This window comes from Nuphar pumila, chromosome 8 (assembly GCF_984573655.1).
Source record: "Nuphar pumila chromosome 8, dmNupPumi1.hap1.1, whole genome shotgun sequence".
In the NCBI taxonomy this organism is placed as follows: Eukaryota; Viridiplantae; Streptophyta; class Magnoliopsida; order Nymphaeales; family Nymphaeaceae; genus Nuphar; species Nuphar pumila.
Genome location: NC_143256.1, coordinates 120546680 through 120566917, shown reverse-complemented (window position 1 = coordinate 120566917; position 20238 = coordinate 120546680). Strand labels below are relative to the sequence as shown.

Here is a 20238-nt window from a genome sequence, read left to right as displayed (position 1 = left end):
GTTCTTATAAAACAAAGCACGTAGATTACATCTGTATGGTTAAATTCAAGAGAAAATAACAAAAAATCCATGAAAATCACAGTTCACACATTAGTTCTCATATTCTAGTGACTATATTTATTTATTTATTATATTATAATTTTTTACATTTTTACTTGTTTGTAGAATTTCTTTTCTCGACTAAAATGAGAAAAAGAATTAAAACCCATCCCCAACAGCACATTGGTAGACCTTAGATTGGTAAAACGTTTTAGGTCTCTAGTTCCTAACGAGAAGGACACCCAGCTTCAACCTTGTGGCAAAGGTCGCTCATAGTGGGGTTTCAAATTTACTAGGTCATGCCAACTTGGTGAAGTTCACAAATCACCCTACCAAATGAGTGGAGCCCTTGTGGGCTTTTTTACATATTATCTTAGCTGTCCAAATACATTTGATTGGATGATTAGGGTCGTGCAACATCATATGTCATAAGATGAAATCTTTTGACGCAGACTTTCAAGCTCAAGCTAGGTTTAAAACCGAAGGCACTATTATTATAACACATGAGTAGTAATTTGGACAAAGGTAGAATGCAAATTCAAGATATAATTCATGATCTTTATTCAAAGTAAGATGCAAGAAACACTTTTTTTTAAAAGATGTAGTGTTTGCTAACCTCTTGGTTTCCAACATGGTTTTAAAACCCAATGACTCATCACTTGGCTCATCCTTGAGTGATTCGTAACTCGACCGGGTCAACTCAGTGACTCGATCGTGTCATGTTAAGTTTTTATTTTATATAAAAAAAATATATACTATGTATATTTTATAGTATGTTATCAATATATTATATATAATATGCATCATATGATATTTTTATAATAATTTTAATATATAATATTATTAATGCATATATAACCATATATTTATATATAATATACATAATATTTGTATTATATTTTATGCGGAATGGACACTTGAATAATGTATTTTGGATGAAAAAATGATATTTAGAGCTTCAAAAATTTACAAAATTTTGGATCATTAATTTTTCAAACCTTATAAAAATCCACCCATGTGTCAGAATTGAACACTTTATCTATAAAAGCAAGTACATAGATCACATCCATACAGTTAAATTTTAAAAATAAAAGAAAAAAACATGAAAATCTATTAAACATGTATTTCAAGCACATAATGTTCAAGAACCTCAGTCCACTATAGTGTCATAAATATCGCGAGATTTACGAAAATCTTGTGATAATATTGCTAGAAATTGCTTCAAAGTTTAAAACAACAATTTCTCGTGAGATTTTCAAAATATCATGAGATTTATGAAAAAAACATAAATACCATGATTTAAATATGATATTTATATTTTAAACAGCTATTTATCACAAAAAATTATGTATTTTTATTTTTAAATATTTTTTATTAATATTTTCTTATAAAAAATATTTTTTTATATTTTTTAATTAATTTTTTTATTGCCAAGATTTTGCCAAAAAACATGAGATTTATCGATTTTTTTTAATTTGTGACGAGTTTTTAAAAAATGAGAAATTACCGATAAAAACGTTTGTCAATATGGTCAACTCTTTCATATATATATATATATATATCAGTTTTGGTGCAAAATGTAATTGTTAATAAAAAATACATAAAAAGCTGTTTTAGTCCGCAAATAAGATCAGATACAGGGTGATAGCATGTCACGTGACGAGCCTGATTAGCCCACAATGGATGGTTGCCGTGAAAAGGTAAAATGCGGAAAACTATTGGGGCAATTTGGGAATAATGGGGATAAGCTGTTAACGAAGGAGGGAATAAAAAAAAGTTTGACCTCACCCTTTCCGCTCCGCCAGCTAACCAGTGATGGGGCACTCGCGGTTGAGTCGGTCCAGCTCGTACCGAGTCGACAATCGAACCGGAGACTGGTTTTACCGAGATGGAAAAATCTCCTGGAATTCATGCTCTCCCCTCTCGGAACCTCAAACCTGATCGGGATTTGAGCGGAGCAGATGCAGTGATACGCCTTAGTACAAAACACAAGAAATCATTGTGCGTGTAGTGATTTTTTCATGCTTTGTGTTTTATATAAAATTGCTGTTTACGTATATCAAATTTTTTATGTTGGTAGTTTATACAGACAATTGTTAAACGCATTAGTGATTTTCTTTGTAAAGTACTCGGCCTGATCACCTAGCTATACTTTAGATTCAGGGATGTCAACCAGTTGGATGTAACCCGATCCGAATCCAAATATGATTAGTCGAATTCAGATTTTAGTTGGGTATAGAGTTTTGCATTCAAGCTTGAACTCAAATCTAATTGAAATCGCATCCTGATTAAGTGTAAGTATCGAGTTTTAAGATATTGGGATCCACATTCGGTTTTATCTGATTCCATCTGACAAATAATCCAAATCCTAATCCGATTAGGTCGGAGTCGGGAAATGCCCAGATGCGATTCGATTCCGATTCGTTTACATCTCGGAACTTAAAGCGAAAAGAAAAGGCATCCGATACGAGTCTTTCGTCAATCTTTGTTTTTTTTTTTTACTTTTTTTTTCTTTTTAAGGGTTGGGGTCCCGAGGAAGACAGCATTACAGCCCATAGTTGGGGGCCCACGTAGCCGCACCGGATTCCAACCGGGCTATTAAGATCGGTTTATTCCATCCACAGGGTCCGCTCTCTCTCTCTCGCTCGTGAGAAAATAAATTGGCGGCATTGGGCTTTTTTCTATTTGGGGTTTCGTTTGTTTGGGTGGGTCGAAGACAGAGCAGAAAGAGGTAAGGGGATCCTTGCTTTCCCGTCTCCCTCCTTCTGCGTCGTCGTTGTCTTCCTCCTCCTCCAAGGGGAAAGATAGAAAAGGGGGGAAAATGAGGGAGATCATCAGCATCCACATCGGCCAGGCGGGCATTCAGGTCGGTAACTCCTGCTGGGAGCTTTACTGCCTCGAGCACGGCATCCAGCCCGATGGCATCATGCCCAGGTCTGTTCCCTCTCTTTCTCTCTCTCGCGCTAAATTTTCTCATCTTCGTTTGGTTTTGTGTGTGTTTGAGTGTAAGTTCGATTCTTCTCGGGTAATGTTGATCGTTTTGATGAAATCGAGGGTTATGTGGGTTGGAATTTCGTGCGATTTGGAGGATCTGAGAGTTGCAGATGGATCGGTGCGGGGTTTGGGGAGATCGGAGACGGAAACATGCGTATGCGTAATTTTTTCTTCTGTTCGTCTGTTTCCTTTTGAAACGCTAAGTAGATGAGCAGAGGAGAAATTATGCGTGTGTATGTTTCTGTCGTCTGATTTTTGTTTCTTTTGTTTGAGAGCAAGTTGCGGTGGATCTTGTGTATGATCTCGAGGGAAAAATGTGCGTGTAGTAGTGGTTTGGGGGGATTTCTTATTTTTTACCTCTTCTTTATTCGTTGATCTGTTTTCTTCTCTTGGAATCGGAAGCTAGAATAATTTTGCAAGGATGTGTCGGTCCTTGCGGTTCTTGATTTGACTGGAAAATGCATGGATCGTCGTGATACTTTTTGTTTTCTTGCTTGAATCTCTCATCTTGTGAAAGGGTTTGTTTGAGAACATTCCTAGCTTTACTTACTACGGGATTGATCCGTGAAAAGCTGCCGGTAATATGCAAGGGATCTCTTTCTAAAGATTCTCTTTGGTTTCGGTATTTGTTGTTGTTCGTACCTTTATGATAGCAGTAGCAGGATTTGTTACGGTTTTGGTCAATTAGTCATTGTTATTGGAAGAAGAGATCATTTTTTTCAATGTCACAAATCTCGTCCATGGAAAGATCTTGGACAGGAAAAATCTCAAGATATGTTGAAAAATTCTGGTTTTTCTTGGAAAATTCTTGAGAAAATATGGGCATATATAATCTAAAATGCGTACAAATTACAAAATATATAAATATAAATAGATATAAATAATACAACAGATGCTGCAAAAAGTGATTTCTCATGTTAATATCGTGACAAAAATGTGATATTTTGAAAATATCATTTTTTGGGTTTTTATTATTATGTAGGCCTTTGAGAATGTTGCGGCAAAAACATGATATTTTCAAACTATCAGTGATATCTGTGACATAGGCTTCTTCTTCATCATTTTGCTTCTTTCATATATGCCGATTATTGTGCTTGTAATGCTTGTGCCATTAGCATAATCGATCCACTGGACCACATTATTGGAAAATAAAAAATCATTTCTTTAATGCTGCAACTTGAAAGGAGGAGTCCTATGATCAATTAGATTTATGGGCTGCAGTCTGATCTCCACGATAATAATTCTCTAGTTTTCTTCTAGTCTTTGAATGGAAGGATCGAAAAGTATAGCTGATCTTATTTTCTGTTTTTCGGTAATAATGTGGTATTGTATAGGCGATTTACTTTAGTTTTTGGTAATAGTGTATGTTGGTTTCAGATTATAATTGAAGATTTATCATGCTTCCTTCAGCCTGGAAACTAACTTGTAATAGGTGCTTCGTCCGTGCAGTTATGTTTGTTAAATACTCCTGTTAATTCCATTATCTCTATAAATGCCAGTATTTTTATTGGACAATTGGTGCATGTTTGTGCTTGTCCTGGCTTAGATTGAAGATCTATATTAAGTTTTCTATCAGTTTGAAGATCTATACTAGTTTTTCTATCAGTTTCTTGTGTTCTTTGATGTCCAAGCTGGTGGATAGCCACTGTTGGGATTTGATATTGAGATTCCTTGGTTAAGATATTGAAACTCCTGATCCAGCTATCTTATTCAGCCCTTCTGCTTTCCCCTGTTTGAAAGTTTTTCTTTTTTTTAGGTTTATCACATGAGATCTTCATACTTGTGATATTCAGCTGTTACTATCTGGCCTAGTTTTGTGCTTTTTGGGGATGATCTTTGATCACAAAGTTAATATCTGATATGTCATGCTGCAGTTTTGCAGTCATATTTCATTTCAAAAAATTGAGCTCAGATTTTTGAAGGAGCTGACATGATTTTGCACCTTTTGCAGTGACACTACTGTAGGTGTTGCACACGATGCTTTCAACACCTTTTTCAGTGAAACAGGTTCTGGCAAGCACGTTCCACGTGCAATTTTTGTAGATCTGGAACCTACTGTTATTGATGAAGTCCGAACTGGGACCTATCGCCAGCTTTTCCATCCTGAACAGCTTATATCTGGCAAGGAAGATGCAGCCAACAACTTTGCTAGAGGACATTACACAGGTAAAGATTGAAAACAATTAAAACACTTTTAGCTGATCTTGAATATTTGGTTTCTGATTTTGTTTGTGGCCATGTTAGTTGACAAAGCATCTTGTCATTAATTTATTATTGGTATTTTTTTTCAGTTGGAAAGGAAATTGTGGATCTGTGCCTGGACCGTGTTCGGAAATTAGCAGACAATTGCACTGGTTTGCAAGGATTTTTGGTGTTCAATGCTGTCGGTGGTGGCACTGGGTCAGGGTTGGGTTCATTGTTGTTGGAGCGATTGTCTGTGGATTACGGCAAAAAATCAAAGCTTGGATTCACCATTTATCCCTCTCCCCAAGTAAAGATTGTTTAATGTCCATTGTTGCAAGCTTTTAAACATTACCTTGGAATTTTCCATTCTAAAATAGTCACTTAATTCTATTCCCCCTTTCAGGTTTCCACAGCTGTCGTGGAGCCATATAACAGTGTCCTCTCCACACATTCTTTGCTCGAGCACACTGATGTTGCTGTTCTTCTGGACAATGAAGCTATTTATGACATATGCAGGCGCTCTCTAGATATTGAGAGGCCCACATATACCAATTTGAACAGATTGATCTCTCAGATAATATCATCTTTGACTACTTCATTGCGCTTCGATGGTGCAATCAATGTTGATATTACAGAATTCCAGACAAATCTTGTCCCATATCCTCGAATTCATTTCATGCTTTCTTCATATGCACCGGTTATCTCTGCTGAGAAAGCATATCACGAGCAGTTGTCAGTTCCTGAGATAACCAACGCTGTGTTTGAGCCATCCAGTATGATGGCAAAATGTGATCCAAGGCATGGGAAATACATGGCTTGCTGTTTGATGTACCGTGGTGATGTTGTTCCCAAGGATGTCAATGCTGCAGTTGCAACTATCAAGACCAAGAGAACTGTTCAATTTGTCGACTGGTAAGCATCATTTTTTTTGTTAGTCATACAGTTCTGGATATTTTATGTGCAGTTTTCCATTTCTTTGCATTTACTTTTCTGTTCATTGATCGCTCATCTGTTTTACTATTTCAGTGATGATCTCTCAATATCACGTTTCTTTTCATTATTTAGGACTTCATCCCTTCATGACTACGGCCAAAATTAAGCACTTCAATGTTGTACCAAGGAAATGATTGTCTATAAACCTTCTTTGACGGTCCAAAGCATTTGGTTGGACCAATGTGTGGTAGATTGTGCACCTGAAAAGTTAGAAAGTTCTATTTTATTCTTTTAAATTTTTAGATTAGGTCTCTGGCATCAATAAATGGGTTAAACATATCCATCTTAAATTCATTGACATCTAATCTTTTTGGTTGAAAATGTTTAGATGTCGACAAATTTCTAATGGGATATGCCAACTACTTACTGATGGAGACCTAAATCTCCCATCAGCAGGTAAACACATCCATTAGAAACTTGACATCTAAATCTTTTAGGCATGAAGATGTTATTTCTGGACCATCCTAAGAGCCACTTGAATCATTACGGGGTCTGATTTAGAGTTGGTTTTTCTTTTTCTTTCTACTTCCCATTACTTGAGAAAGTTGAAGTTGTTCCTCCATCTTTAAATTCAAATGTCTTCCGCACACTGAAATATTCAAAAGTTCATGTTTGGAATTTTTAATTCTCATAGAAAAATTTTCTATAAAGGATACCCAACTTGGGGTTGACAATGTTCTGAACCTGATCGGCTTGCATCTGAACCATCCCCTAAATCATGCTTTCAAGGCATTTTACTGTAGGTTTCTGGATATATACTTTTTTCCTTGTGTATATGCTTGTGCATTTTACTTTTGATCAACTGATCGTTAGTCGCATATCTCATGCAAGGATGCTGGTTTTCTCAATAATCCATAACTATTCTGGGAATGTGATTTTTCTCCGGTTCATTCTGTTTGCAGGTGCCCAACTGGTTTTAAATGTGGAATCAATTACCAACCGCCAACAGTTGTTCCAGGTGGGGATCTTGCCAAGGTCCAGAGGGCTGTGTGCATGATCAGCAACAACACTGCTGTTGCTGAAGTTTTCTCGCGCATCGACCACAAGTTCGACCTCATGTATGCGAAGAGGGCCTTTGTTCATTGGTATGTCGGGGAAGGAATGGAAGAAGGTGAATTCTCAGAGGCACGCGAGGACCTCGCTGCTTTGGAGAAGGATTACGAGGAAGTGGGTGCGGAGGGCGTCGATGACATCGACGAAGGAGAAGATTACTGAACATGTTCGTGTTTGGTGGTGGTTGGGTCCTTCCCAGCTCTCCCCTTTTCTGCTCTTTGTATCTTGTGCTTTTGCTCCCGAGTGTTGTAGGAGCTTTTTATACAGTGTCATAAAACTCTGCTATGTTTCTGATTGTATCCTACCTTTTGCAACTGTTGTTATCTTCTAGATCTTGATTGATTTGAAGAACGTGAGTTTTGCAACGTTTGATTTTGATTGGGGTACGGTGTAAGAATATCTTTGAGTTGATTAGGGAGGAAACAAACTTTTTTTAAAACGTCGGTTTCCATTGCTGTCCCCTGATTTGGCAGGTAGGGTCAAGTCTTGCCGACTGCTAGGCTGTCATTTTGCTTCCAAGTTTGCTTCCGTCATCTCAAATTAAATTCTTATCTTGAACATGCTTATTTTATACCATGGTAGGGGCCTGTCACACCTGGTGATTACGACATTTGGTTGTGGATTTTTTCACCGGTCATGGATGTGAATGGATGACTACTGAATAGACCATTTCTATTCATGACGAATGACACGGTGGGGGTGATTTGGATTTTACGTGGATATTTCATCTGGGGATCCATGTGACCCATTTATTATTTTATTGGATCTCTCTCTCTCTCTCATGAAATGCTACTCATCATATGCATGTGATCTATTTAATGTTATTTAGCTGTTATTTCTAGATACTTTGTCTGTGAGCCAAATTATACGCAGAGGACTGAAGGCAATAAGACTCTGGAGGGCGTTTGGTATGATTGCAATAAACAAATGACAAGGTACAAAGTGGTGAAGAAATTCACCTCACTCTATGCTCTGATTGTCAATCTTGTAAACAAAACTTTGTCAAGGTTAGTGAAACATGACAAAAGTAAGCTGTGATTATTTCTGCATTGAATCTAGTGAAAGTTTGTCACAACTGTGACCTTTTTATTTTTACTTGGGGAAACGGCTTCAGGCACAGACCTAGCCGTGCTGGCTCAGCCTGCTGTACTTACAATCTCTGTCCATGTCGGCATTAAACTGTGAGGGCTTACTCCTCGAGCCCTCACAAGATTGACCTTGATACCAACAATCATGGCTTCTACTTTTTTAGCTGTGATTGTTCATTCTCCACCTGTGACCAAAGCAAATATGCCCTTGAATTTCTCAGTTGTGGTTTTGGAGGGCACAATCAAGATAAAAAGCAGCCCTCACAAGATTGACCTTGATACCAACAATCATGGCTTCTACTTTCTTAGCTGTGATTGTTCATCTCCACCTGTGACCAAAGCAAACATGCCCTTGAATTTCTCAGTTGTGGTTTTGGAGGGCACAACCAAGATAAAAAGCAACACCAACAAGGCTCGTACCAAGGCAGTCTGTAAGGAGTTGGCATATACAAGTTATTCGTGGAACGTGACTAACCAAGGCTGGCCCTATGAGGCATTTAAGACTATGTTTGGGAACTATCAGTCAATGACAGTTGGAAGGGGTTGTATGAAATCCACAAATCTTGTGAATTTGATACTTCCCATTTGCCTGTTTGGGATCGCCATCAAATTTTCGGTCAGGAATTAGCAAATGCATTTTGAAATTGTTTGGGAAACTTTGTGGAATTCATAGTTGCGTTTCCAGCTATCAGTTTCCAAACAAATATACAAATGTGATAGTTTATGGAGTTTAAACTGCAAATTAATTAGATATTTGATCCAGATCATATGCAATGATTGGATATGGATTCTTACAATAGAATCCAATTGTGACTTCAGATTTGGAAATAAATTTTTTTTGGATTCAGATTGGTATTTTAAGTTGGTTCTAATTCAGATCTAGATCACAATGTGATCCAGTTTCATTTTCTACATGTGAAAAGCTTATATTTTGTATGTTTTACCACGGCCCAGTATTACCATAATTTTTTGGATCCAGATTCAAGTTTACCAATAATTTTTTATTTGGATTTTTGGATTTTTGGATTTGGTTTGGTAATGTATACTAACATCCAAAAGATAATATACACACATTTTGGATGAGACAAGAGGAGGATGACAAGTGCTTCCTCCTAAAAAAAAACATCTTTTCCACACTCTCCCCCCTCTTTGAGACCACCTTCTTCACAGACACTTCCTTTCTCCTCATCTCTCATGCAAGAAGAGGAAGAGGAAACCATGGTTGGGAAGCCTGTTTTCTGAATAAACTCCAAGCTTTTCCCAGTGCCATCCATGCTTCAGATGAACGTCAAGTATCTTAACATGAAAAAGGACTACTACTATCCAAAATATCAATATTTTCAAAGTAGTTGCAATTTTGGCAATTTTTTTTTTTGCATAACCAAAATTTTGATTCATGTCCTGGACGATTTGCCCCGAATGATTTCATCAGAGTACTTTTAATTGACGTAGGCAAGTTCATCGCAAGCCCCTGCTACCTTTATGAAAGATAGTCCCAAGGGGTTTGGTGCAGTGGGATGGGGTCTAGGCCGCTAGGCGGGTGGTCTATATAGGTTCGAATCCCATGAGTGTCACCCTCTGCACAAGCCTCACCGTGGTGACTCCTCGGAGGTGAGGGGTAAGCCCTCAAAGTTTTATGCTGCCAGGACAGTGACTGTAAATAAGATAGGTAGAGCCAGCGACTAGGTCTATGATCATGGGGTGGTTTATCCGAGTAAAAGAAATCATCACAAACCCTTTAAAAGACAAGAGGAGGGAGGAGGAAAGGCCGGAGATGGAGAGGGTTGGGGTAGTGGAGGGATCTAAAGAGGTTTTTCATGAGTTTTTTTGTTCTCCCCTTAAATCCGACTGTAGGAATGTGATTTACATGCTGGGCCTTAAGCAAGCTTGAAAATCAATGCCTTAGAATTTTGTAAATATTAATGCTTCCAAAAATCATGTTTTTATGTTGGAAAAACACGATCAAACAGTCGTTTCCTTACAAATGGACCATGCTGAATGGGAGGGTGGTGTGTGTTCTCCTCCGAAGATGGCCGCTAGCCACAGTGCGTGTTCGGGGGTCCCAATGAGCGTCGCGTATATAAGCACATGGGGCTCGTATTCTCGTGTGTGTCGGCATCACTTAGCATCGGAGTCCGGTGTGGTTGCAAAGACATAAGTACCCTTTCCTGCTATTCTCACCATGAAACGACAGTTCATGAAAACGACAAAAGTATCCTTCATTCAAAAAAAAGAAAACGACAGTTTGAGAAAAGGTCAAAAATGTCCTCCATCCATAAAGTCGAGGATGATGTTAACTCTTCAAAGTCCAAACATTCTGTTTTTGCCCTAAGCAGTAAACTTTTGCACCATCTGCTATAACAGGAGTTCCCTTTGACGACACAAACTTTGCCACCGGAGTAGCAACCTTTGCCGTCGTCTCGAGTCAAGGTTCCCGCCTTAGTCTTTAGCTTGTATTACAACACATTGCTGCCTTCTCATTCTTGCTTTGTGTTACAAAACATTCTCGGGTTCGCGATCGACTGGTTTGATCATTGGTGGGCATCATAGAGCATTTGTTGGCCATCTCTTTTTACAGTCTTCTCTTCTTTTTCGTTGTCGTTAGGCATTATGGAAGAAAGCAATGACGCACAAACATTCCAACAAGTGTCATTAAGGCATCGCGAGTACCTTTCCATGTCATCATGCTATCGTTGAAGAACATATGTCATCATGAGTGCCATTAAAGCATTGTTTTGTTATTGTAGGTGGATATTGTCCTTTTGATGGTTGGAAACTTAACGATATTTGTAAGACGTTGGGACCTGTTGACAAAAATGCTTATTTACATATGCGAGGAAGGGCTTCTACCCCATCTGGTATCCTTCATTCACTCAGTATATGCAAAGTATCGAAAATCGCGGTTGTAGTAACATACTACCGATTTGTGAGATATTATTTTGTTTGTTAATATCGATTTGTAAGCTATTATGCTGAATTTCCGTGTCGATTTGTAATATATTTTGCGATATGTATATCGATTTATAAGATATTATGTGTTTTGTAGTGTCGATTTATAAACTATTATATTGAATTGCCGTATTGATTTGTAATATATTATGCGATATGTATATCGATTTATAAGATATTATGTGTTTTCTAGTATCAATTTGTAAGATATTTGTAGAAAGACTTTTAAAACGTGTGCGTGCAGAAATATATTATTACGCGCTTGCGGTATTTATTTTCGTATTCAAATCGCTGCTCATTTAGCGATTTTTATTGAAATCGCTTCATAACATCGTAGATATAATTAAATCGCTATCGTCACCACATATATATGACAAATTATTTCTTTTATTGGCATGGTAAGTAACAACTTGATGCATAGTATAAGCAAATAACAAATCACCGTTGCTTTTATACTGTGATTCATTCAATCGTTTCTTTGACTTGCTTAACCTTATCGATATCCATTGTTATATGCATCTTGAATAAATCATAGTAAACGTATGCGTTTGCTAACACAAATTGATATCTTGCTTATAACAGTGATGGACTTATCATCTGGTTGTAATGAAGATGATCTATCTCAATCATTTGAAAAATATAAAGAAGTGAACATCTGTACTAATGGCGCACCTGAAGAAGTGAACATGTGCACTAATGATGCACATGATAACAAGGGTGGAGGCATTGAATTCACTCTTGACTTGAATGTTCCAGCATAAGAAATACAATTCGATAATGAGGTAGACGATCGTGACAGTACACTTGAAAAAGGTGCAGACACTGGGAATGTACATGATAGTACACCTAACTCTATTTCTGTAGAAGGAATGCAGTTTAATAATGAGGATACTGTATATAAATTTTACAATGATTATGCCTTAAAATTTGGCTTCAGTGTTAGAAGGTATTCTTGGTCAAAAAATGCACAGGGTATCGTGGTGAGAAAGACATATGTTTGTTCTAAGGAAGGTTGGAAGAAGTCAAGTGAAAATCCAACAAGAAATATGCCAGAATCAAGATGTGGATGTCCAGCGAGAATGGTGTTAAGAAGACTTTCGAATGAAAAATATGTAGTTCATACTCTAATCGGTGATCATAACCATGAATTAGCAGCTTCACATATGAGTCCTATGTTAAGGTCACATCATAAAGTAACTAAAGCGCATGTTGCAATTGCTGAAATAGCTGATAGCGTCGACATTGCACCAAAGAAGATATATAATTTGTCCATGCACATAGACGGTGGTCGCGAGAATGTATCATTCACATCTATGGATCTAAGAAACCACTTGAGAAGAAAGATGATAGATAACATGAAGAATGGAGAAATATGTTCTTTGGTTGATTACTTACAGAAGAAATAAAGCATTGACCCTGTTTTTTTTAGTGCAATGCAACTGAATGAAGATGGATATGCTGTGAACATGTTTTGGGCAGATTCAAAGTCAATAGTAGATTATGAATGCTTCAATGATGTGCTTATTTTTTATACGACAGTGAAGATTAATGCTGAACAGTGGTCATTTGCGCAGTTTGTCAGAGTGAACCATTACTCACAGAGTTGTATATTAGGCGGTACTTTTTTGTACGACCGGACCAAGAAAAAGCTTTGAGTAGTTGTTTAGAGTATTTACATAGGCAATGAACGGGAAGCAACCTGAAGTTGTACTTACAGATGATGATCACGCAATTGCGGTTGCAGTGTCTCATGTGTGGCCAGATGCACATCATTGCCTATGTTTGTGACATATCTTTTAAAATGCAACAAAGAACATAGGACACATATTAATCAGAATACAGGGTTTGACAAAAAGTTTACTAGGTGTATACTTGAGAGCATAGATGAGATCACCTTTATGTCTGATTGGGAGGAAATGATTCAGATATGCGACCTTGAAGACTGTCTGTGGTTACAAAATTTATATTCAGAAAAAGAGAAGTGAGCATTGGTATATGGAAAACAATACTTTTGTACAGGTATGATAAACACACAAAGAGCAGAATCTATGCATGCCACACTGAAGAAAACCCTGTATTCTTGTTTAACAATGTTTCGCTTCATGGAACAATATGAATTATTTATAGACGGTCTTAGACAAAATGAGCTTGAACAAGATGTGAAATGCTTCAATACACACCCTGTAACTTTGAGCATAAAAATATTGATGCAACCTACAAATTTGTATACACTAACTATATTTGAATGAATTAAGAAGGAGGTTATACAGGTCATGAATTACAACATAGAAGGACACGTGCAAACTGAGAATATGCATAAATACTATATTATATGGGAGGGCGAAGAGCATCAGAAAGTGCAAGAAACACATGTTACGTACAATGTTGACAATAGAACAGTTGAATGTACATGCAAAAAGTATGAATTCAAAGGTATTTTATGTCATCATGCATTAAAGGCACTTAATGAAGATAAGATACGAGAAATATCTGAGTCATATTTAATGTAAAGATGGAGGAGACATGCAAAGATTGAACTGCTGGATACAGATAATGTCAGTCAATCTGGTGTTGATGAGAAGTGCCACACATCCTCTCGTTACCAACAACTGTGTAGGTCATTTATATATGTTGCAGATTTGACATCAAAAAGTGAAGAAGCCTATGTATGCATGAGAAAAGTGTCAAGGAAGTTACTTAAAAATGTGCAGTTAATTCACTATCAGTCCGTTGTAGCTCATAAAGATCAGTTGAAGAAAATGATAATGAACAACGGATGAGAAAATCATGCTTTTCTTGACACTCCTAAGAAGTTGCGTCGAAACATAAACATCATCTTCAACAAGTCAGAAGTGAACGTTGTAGATTATGATGAAAAAATTCACTTAACGAAGAGTATCAAAATAAAACCTGCCTCTGATTGTAGTCATCGGAGGACAAATGGTGGACTAGAATTGGTTCGCAAGAAAAGGTCTAAGAAACAACCAACCTCTAAGCAAAAGCAACCAAGCCCTTCACATGAACATGTATGTAAGACATTATATTGCTTTTCGTGTAAATTGCATTACATGAAGTAATATCTAACTTGTGTAATTTTCAATATGCAAATACCCTACAGACGTAATTTCCAATGTTGTAAGCTTCAATCCTCTCGACCAGTTTTTCTGGAATGATAGCTTCAGTTTTATAAGTCTTTTGGTATGTAATCAATGTTGAGACGATGTTTGCATTTCTTGTGAAACTTTATGTAGTGTCAGATGAATTCGAAAGCGAGCTATGGAACACAGGAATCATGTGTGAATTCTATTTAAGTCTTACCATAAAGTTAGTTGTCATGCTTTTTTGCATGACCCATTTTCCACATTGTCGAATTTGTTAATAGTTTAACAAAAACAGGAGCTGAATATGCTTATACACTAGATGGTTTTATTAAGAAAGCATTTTTGGATGAAGCCATTTTCATGAATCATGAGCCACAAAAACAGAATTGTATCTTTCACATGTATTAAAAATAAAACTTTGTTTAATAATGTATCTTTCACATGTATAAATCTTTATAATATGTATCATTCACATGTATAAATCGTAGTTAGTGAAAATCGTGAAAGTCGGGAATTGTATGTGAACTAAGTGTTTATACAATTAGTGAAAATCGTTTTCTCATCTAGCCTTCACATATACAAATCGTTATATATAAATTGTATCGTCCATATTGTATGGGAGTGACTCTACAACATCCAGTATTGTCCGAGAATAATTCGTTCATAGGCAAAGCCACACGATGTACAGACTTAGTGAAGAACAAATCACGAATAATTCAACGATACAAATCGATGTAACTTTATAAATACAAATCGATTTCATTCACAAAGACTAACAAAGACATATCGTTGTCGCTGCAACTTCATTAATACAAATCGATTTCTCAGCCCTGAGTAATTAACAGGAATGGTTTACAACCGATGTCATTTACAATCGATAACTTTATAATCAATAACTTTAAAACTACAAATCGATGTCATTTACAACAAGAATCATTTACCAAAAAACCTAGTCTTTTTAACCTGACCATAATGGTTTCGCTTTGATAAAACACATGACCATCATCATCAACAAAACAAATATCATCACCAGTAGGTAATTAACGAGACGTCTAATTATATATAAAAAATAGATATGTCTTTGTTTGTCTATGTGAACAATATCGATATATAATATAGCGAATTACTCATAATGTTTTGCAACTGTTAATTAGATTTGTACTTTACCAAGACAACACATCGTGTCGATGCCTGTAGACGTGCATAAAACCCTGCAAAATGTAAAACCCTATATATATATATATATATATATATATATATATATATATATATATATATATATATATATATATATATAAACCTTACCCGGCCTGACCCGACTTGACTCGTTGTCCAGGTCTTAAACCCTAATCTATTTAACCTCTCTTTCTCTTTCTTTTCTGCGGCAACACAGCTTCTTCTTTTTTCTCCTCTGCCTTCTTCTGCTTCTTCCTTGTATTTTTCTTTCTTCTTTGTTCTTCTGTGTTCCTTCTACCTGTGCTTGATAGACAGAAGGGTGATGCAGATGTCCATCTATTTGCTCTATTCCTATTGTTGGACCCTACATTCTTCATAAACCATACTTCACAGTTGAAAAAGTATCTGCCTAATCTTTGATGTGAGTGATCTATCATGTAGCCCCTCAGTTCCTGACCTTTGAAGCTTATTATCAAGAGCGCACCAATGCTGGAGTCTCTAAGAATCAACCTCTATCCAAGAAAAATGGTGCAGTGGGCTGTCATTACTAACGAGCTTATTTGCTTGTAGAGGATATATCCTCAACATAAAAGGACACAATGATGAACAATACAGATGTTTTGGTGATCTTGTCTGTAAAAATTTGAGTCTCTAAAAGATAGATATGCGTTCGACGGAATTGTCCTCCTATAGATATTATAACTAAATACTAATAATTTTTCTATATGAATTTGATTGTAAATCATGTACATCATGTGGATTTGTAGTTACAAAGTTACAGCGAGAACAATATGTCTTTGTTTGTATTTGCAAACAACATCGATTTGTATTTAAGAATTTAACTCAATTTGTATCATTGAAGTAAAACCTAAAATCCTTAAACCCTCAACCCCAATCGCCCGTAAAAGCGATTAGGAAATTTCGTTGACAAAGACATTGCCCGTAAAAGTAAATCATGATAGCACGTAGCCTTCATACATCATTGTGTAAATCGCGATGGTACTTATGGTTCACTTAAAAAAAGCTCATTGTCTTAAAGACAAACTTCATTGTGTAAAACACAATGGTTTAACAATTTACACAATGACGTCTATGTTGATTTACACATTTGTGTGCTACGCTGATTAAAATAGATTTATACACTTATAGAAAGTCACGTTAAAGAAAACTGTCAATGCTTGTGCAAATCATGATTGTCGTTTATGAATGTTTGTGCAAATCGTTTAAGCCTTATATAAATGCTTGTTCGATTTTAATTTACGAAGGCCGATCATTACAACTATTTGTTCAATGACATTTGTTTGCTACACTGATTAAAATAAATTTATACACTTATAGAAAGTCATGTTAAAAAAAACTGTCAATGCTTGTGCAAATCGTGATCGTCGTTTATGAATGTTTGTGCAAATCGTTTAAGCTTTATATAAACGCTTGTTTGATTTTAATTTACGAAGGCTGATCATTACAACTATTTGTTCAGTGACATTTGTGTGCTACACTGATTACAATAAATTTATACACTTATAGAAAGTCATGCTAAAGAAAACTATCAATGCTTGTGCAAATCGTGATCGCCGTTTATGAATGTTTGTGCAAATCGTTTAAGCCTTATATAGATGCTTTTACGATTTTTAATTACAAAGGCTGAACATAACAATGATTTGCTTTTACTATATAACAATCCAACTTATTTGTCATGTTTAGAGAAATTAAAATTTTATTTATTTCAAGCTAGAGATATTTACATAATTTGTATACAAAGTGGTTGTATAATACATAAAATCTGTTAGAAGTCGATGTACATCATATTACTTCTGGGGGGTGGGGGTTGCGTCGTTTGTTGCCTTTTAGGTATTCTTGCCGACTGAGTTTTATTCTCTTCTGCAATTAGATAGTCCGTCAATTTTTCGCATAGTTTTGTGCGGAATCCAAGCATATCAACCTGCAACAAAAATATAATGTGACACCAATATATACATTGAGTCCCCAACAATAGAGGGTAATAAATAACATATATTGTCAAAATCAGGTTCTTGTTCATTGTATATTGCTTCAATATACTTCATTACAAATACGCCACAATCGACACCATTATTTTATAAAGGAGCATCTTCTGTTGAGCGAAAGATCCACTCGCCAATGTCGACACCCAAAGCGTCTTTGATGAATCCCACCTGTGGTTTATGCAGAAGAAAGTAAATTCTTGACCTCCGTAAAAGATACAATATCCTTATAGATGAAAACTTATGAAATGCAAAACGTCACGACGTACACCACTGTGTAACTCCAATGAATTGTAGCACCATAGTTGTTTTTCTTTTAAATCAATCACGTATAAGACCCAATGCGCTTCAGTTTTCCAGAGTGTTGGAATCAATATCTGCAAATCGATAGGACAAATCGTGTGAGGACTGTTATGCCGAAACCTTGCACAAGAGGTTTGTTCACTTACCCTTTCACTTGACCAAAAGTCTCCACAATGATCATCGTTACCCCAGTTAGATCACCAGCCGATCTTTAGGAAAACCACAAATCGCAGGGCAACACTAAGGCCGCAACGCCACAATATGCTTTCACGCCCAGGTCTACAACATAGATATATTAGTAAGATTATAACCTTTAACAAATTTTTCTTTCTACTTTTCGATTTGTATCAGTCATTGTGTAATTCATGATAAGACAAATCATTGTACATGTATTATATCTGAATCATTATACAGGATATTGTCCTAGAGCAATATACAAAATGACGTCTGTATCGGTCAAGTTAACTTGATTTGTTCTTTACTAAGTCTAAACATCGTGTTGATTTGTTTATTGTTTCTTGTCCACCATTTTTGAATGTCATTGTGTAAATCATGATGGAACGTATTGTTCCCTAAGACAAAGCTCATGAAAGAAAATCACAATAGGATATTCAAACAGATTTGGCTCGATTATTTGATTGGTTTAGGTATGGATTTACAGATCGTGATAGAACACCCTCTATAAAAAACAAATCGTGATCTCTTATATACAACTGATTGCAAGTCAATCGTGATCTCTTATAAAAAACAAATGCGATCATTTTTATTTATGAAGGGCGAACATTACAACGATCTGTTCAGTGGCACTTGTGTGTTATAATTATTAAAAAATAATAATTAAATAATTAAAGAATGTCACGTTACAAAAAATAATTCTAAAATTACCACAAAGAATTATAGAATTACAACAAATAATTATCGGGATAAAAAGAATCACTATCATTTATTCAGTGGTACTTGACGACTCATATGGACTATGGCATACAAATCATCTCTTTTTTTTTCTTGGTGGACTCTCTATCCTCGGTAGCCTTTTGGTTTCCTCGATCTTATTATAAACACTGGTCATCATCTCTATCAGTGACCACATTTGTCTCCCCAAATTGCTCACCTCCTTCCATAAGTCCTCATTCTCCCTCTCCAACATCTTGAACCTTGTGCTGGAGACTACGTTCTCTTTTGTGAGCTGTGTCCGCTCCTCATCGTGTACTATTACTGAGGTAATCGTTGTTGTAGCTAGAGGAAGATGATGAATATATTTTCTATACTGGGATGCGACATGATGGGGGACAGAAGATAGACATGGGTTCCCAATATTCTCAATCTCTAGATTTTGATGCATGGGTTATCAATATTTTTGGAAATAGTTAGGATCATACTGTCATTCTTTATAATCATATGCTATGACACAGACACCTCCTTTGTTCCAGCTATCCAATTATTCTTTGTAGCGTTCGTGCCAATTCACGTTCCTGGCCCCACCACTATTCATCTTCCTTCTAACTTTCACAGGTTTCTTTGGGATAGACTGTTTCAAGTCAGATTGTAGGAGAACTCGACTACCATGCTGCAACTCGGCTTCATAATTGTTAAACAACCAAATATCGCGGTTAGACAGTCTTGCACCCTCAGCAACAAGCTCTTGGTCCTTGTCCTCCCCATCTCCATACGGTCTCCACACAACCTGTACATTGACGATTATGGTTTAGGTATAGACGATTATTCATGCTAATGAATGCTAAATATTAAAATTATTTATAATAACGAGTGCTAAATATATTACGACTGTTATTAAGAATGCAAATGATTACTACGATTTACCGTACTAAAAGATAAATGCTAAAGCGCTAACGATTTATACTAACGAAGACAAATACCTGCATCGATGATTACTTAAGAATGCTAAACATTTCAATGATTTATACTACTGAATGATAAATGTTGAATCAATTGTAAACGATTTTAAACCATTTACCTCATTTAGTTGCAGACCATCTAAAATGAACTTAACATTATCCTTCTTGACATTTATTTTAGTCCACCGACCGATATTTGGAAAACCACAAATCGCAGGGCTACACTGAGGACGCACCACGACAATATGCTCCTACGCCCAGGCCTACAAAAATAATATATTAGTAAGACTACAACCTTCAACGAGCTTAGTCTACAAGTACTAAATATGTAATAAACAAATACCTAAATAAATGGCCAAAACCCCTTGACGATTTTCATACCCTTACTCGCACGGTAAAGTTGACTGTATAAGTGTGCGAGTATAGCAGCACCCCATGCATAATTGTCAACTTCATCTAAGTCTTCAAGAAACTGCAGTCACAAGTAACTTATTCTTGA

General features: G+C 36.3%; 1 protein-coding gene across 1 annotated transcript; it reads left to right on the top strand.

Moving 5' to 3' along the window:
* Nucleotides 1–2749: 2749 nt before the first annotated feature.
* Nucleotides 2750–7628, top strand: LOC149830440 (tubulin alpha-5 chain-like). Its single transcript, XM_090016519.1, has 5 exons — nucleotides 2750–2973; nucleotides 4985–5199; nucleotides 5325–5524; nucleotides 5621–6129; nucleotides 7113–7628. The coding sequence occupies exons 1-5, from the start codon at nucleotides 2861–2863 to the stop codon at nucleotides 7423–7425; spliced, it is 1350 nt and encodes a 449-aa protein (XP_089872645.1). The 5' UTR covers nucleotides 2750–2860; the 3' UTR covers nucleotides 7426–7628.
* The last annotated feature ends 12610 nt before the right edge of the window (nucleotides 7629–20238 follow it).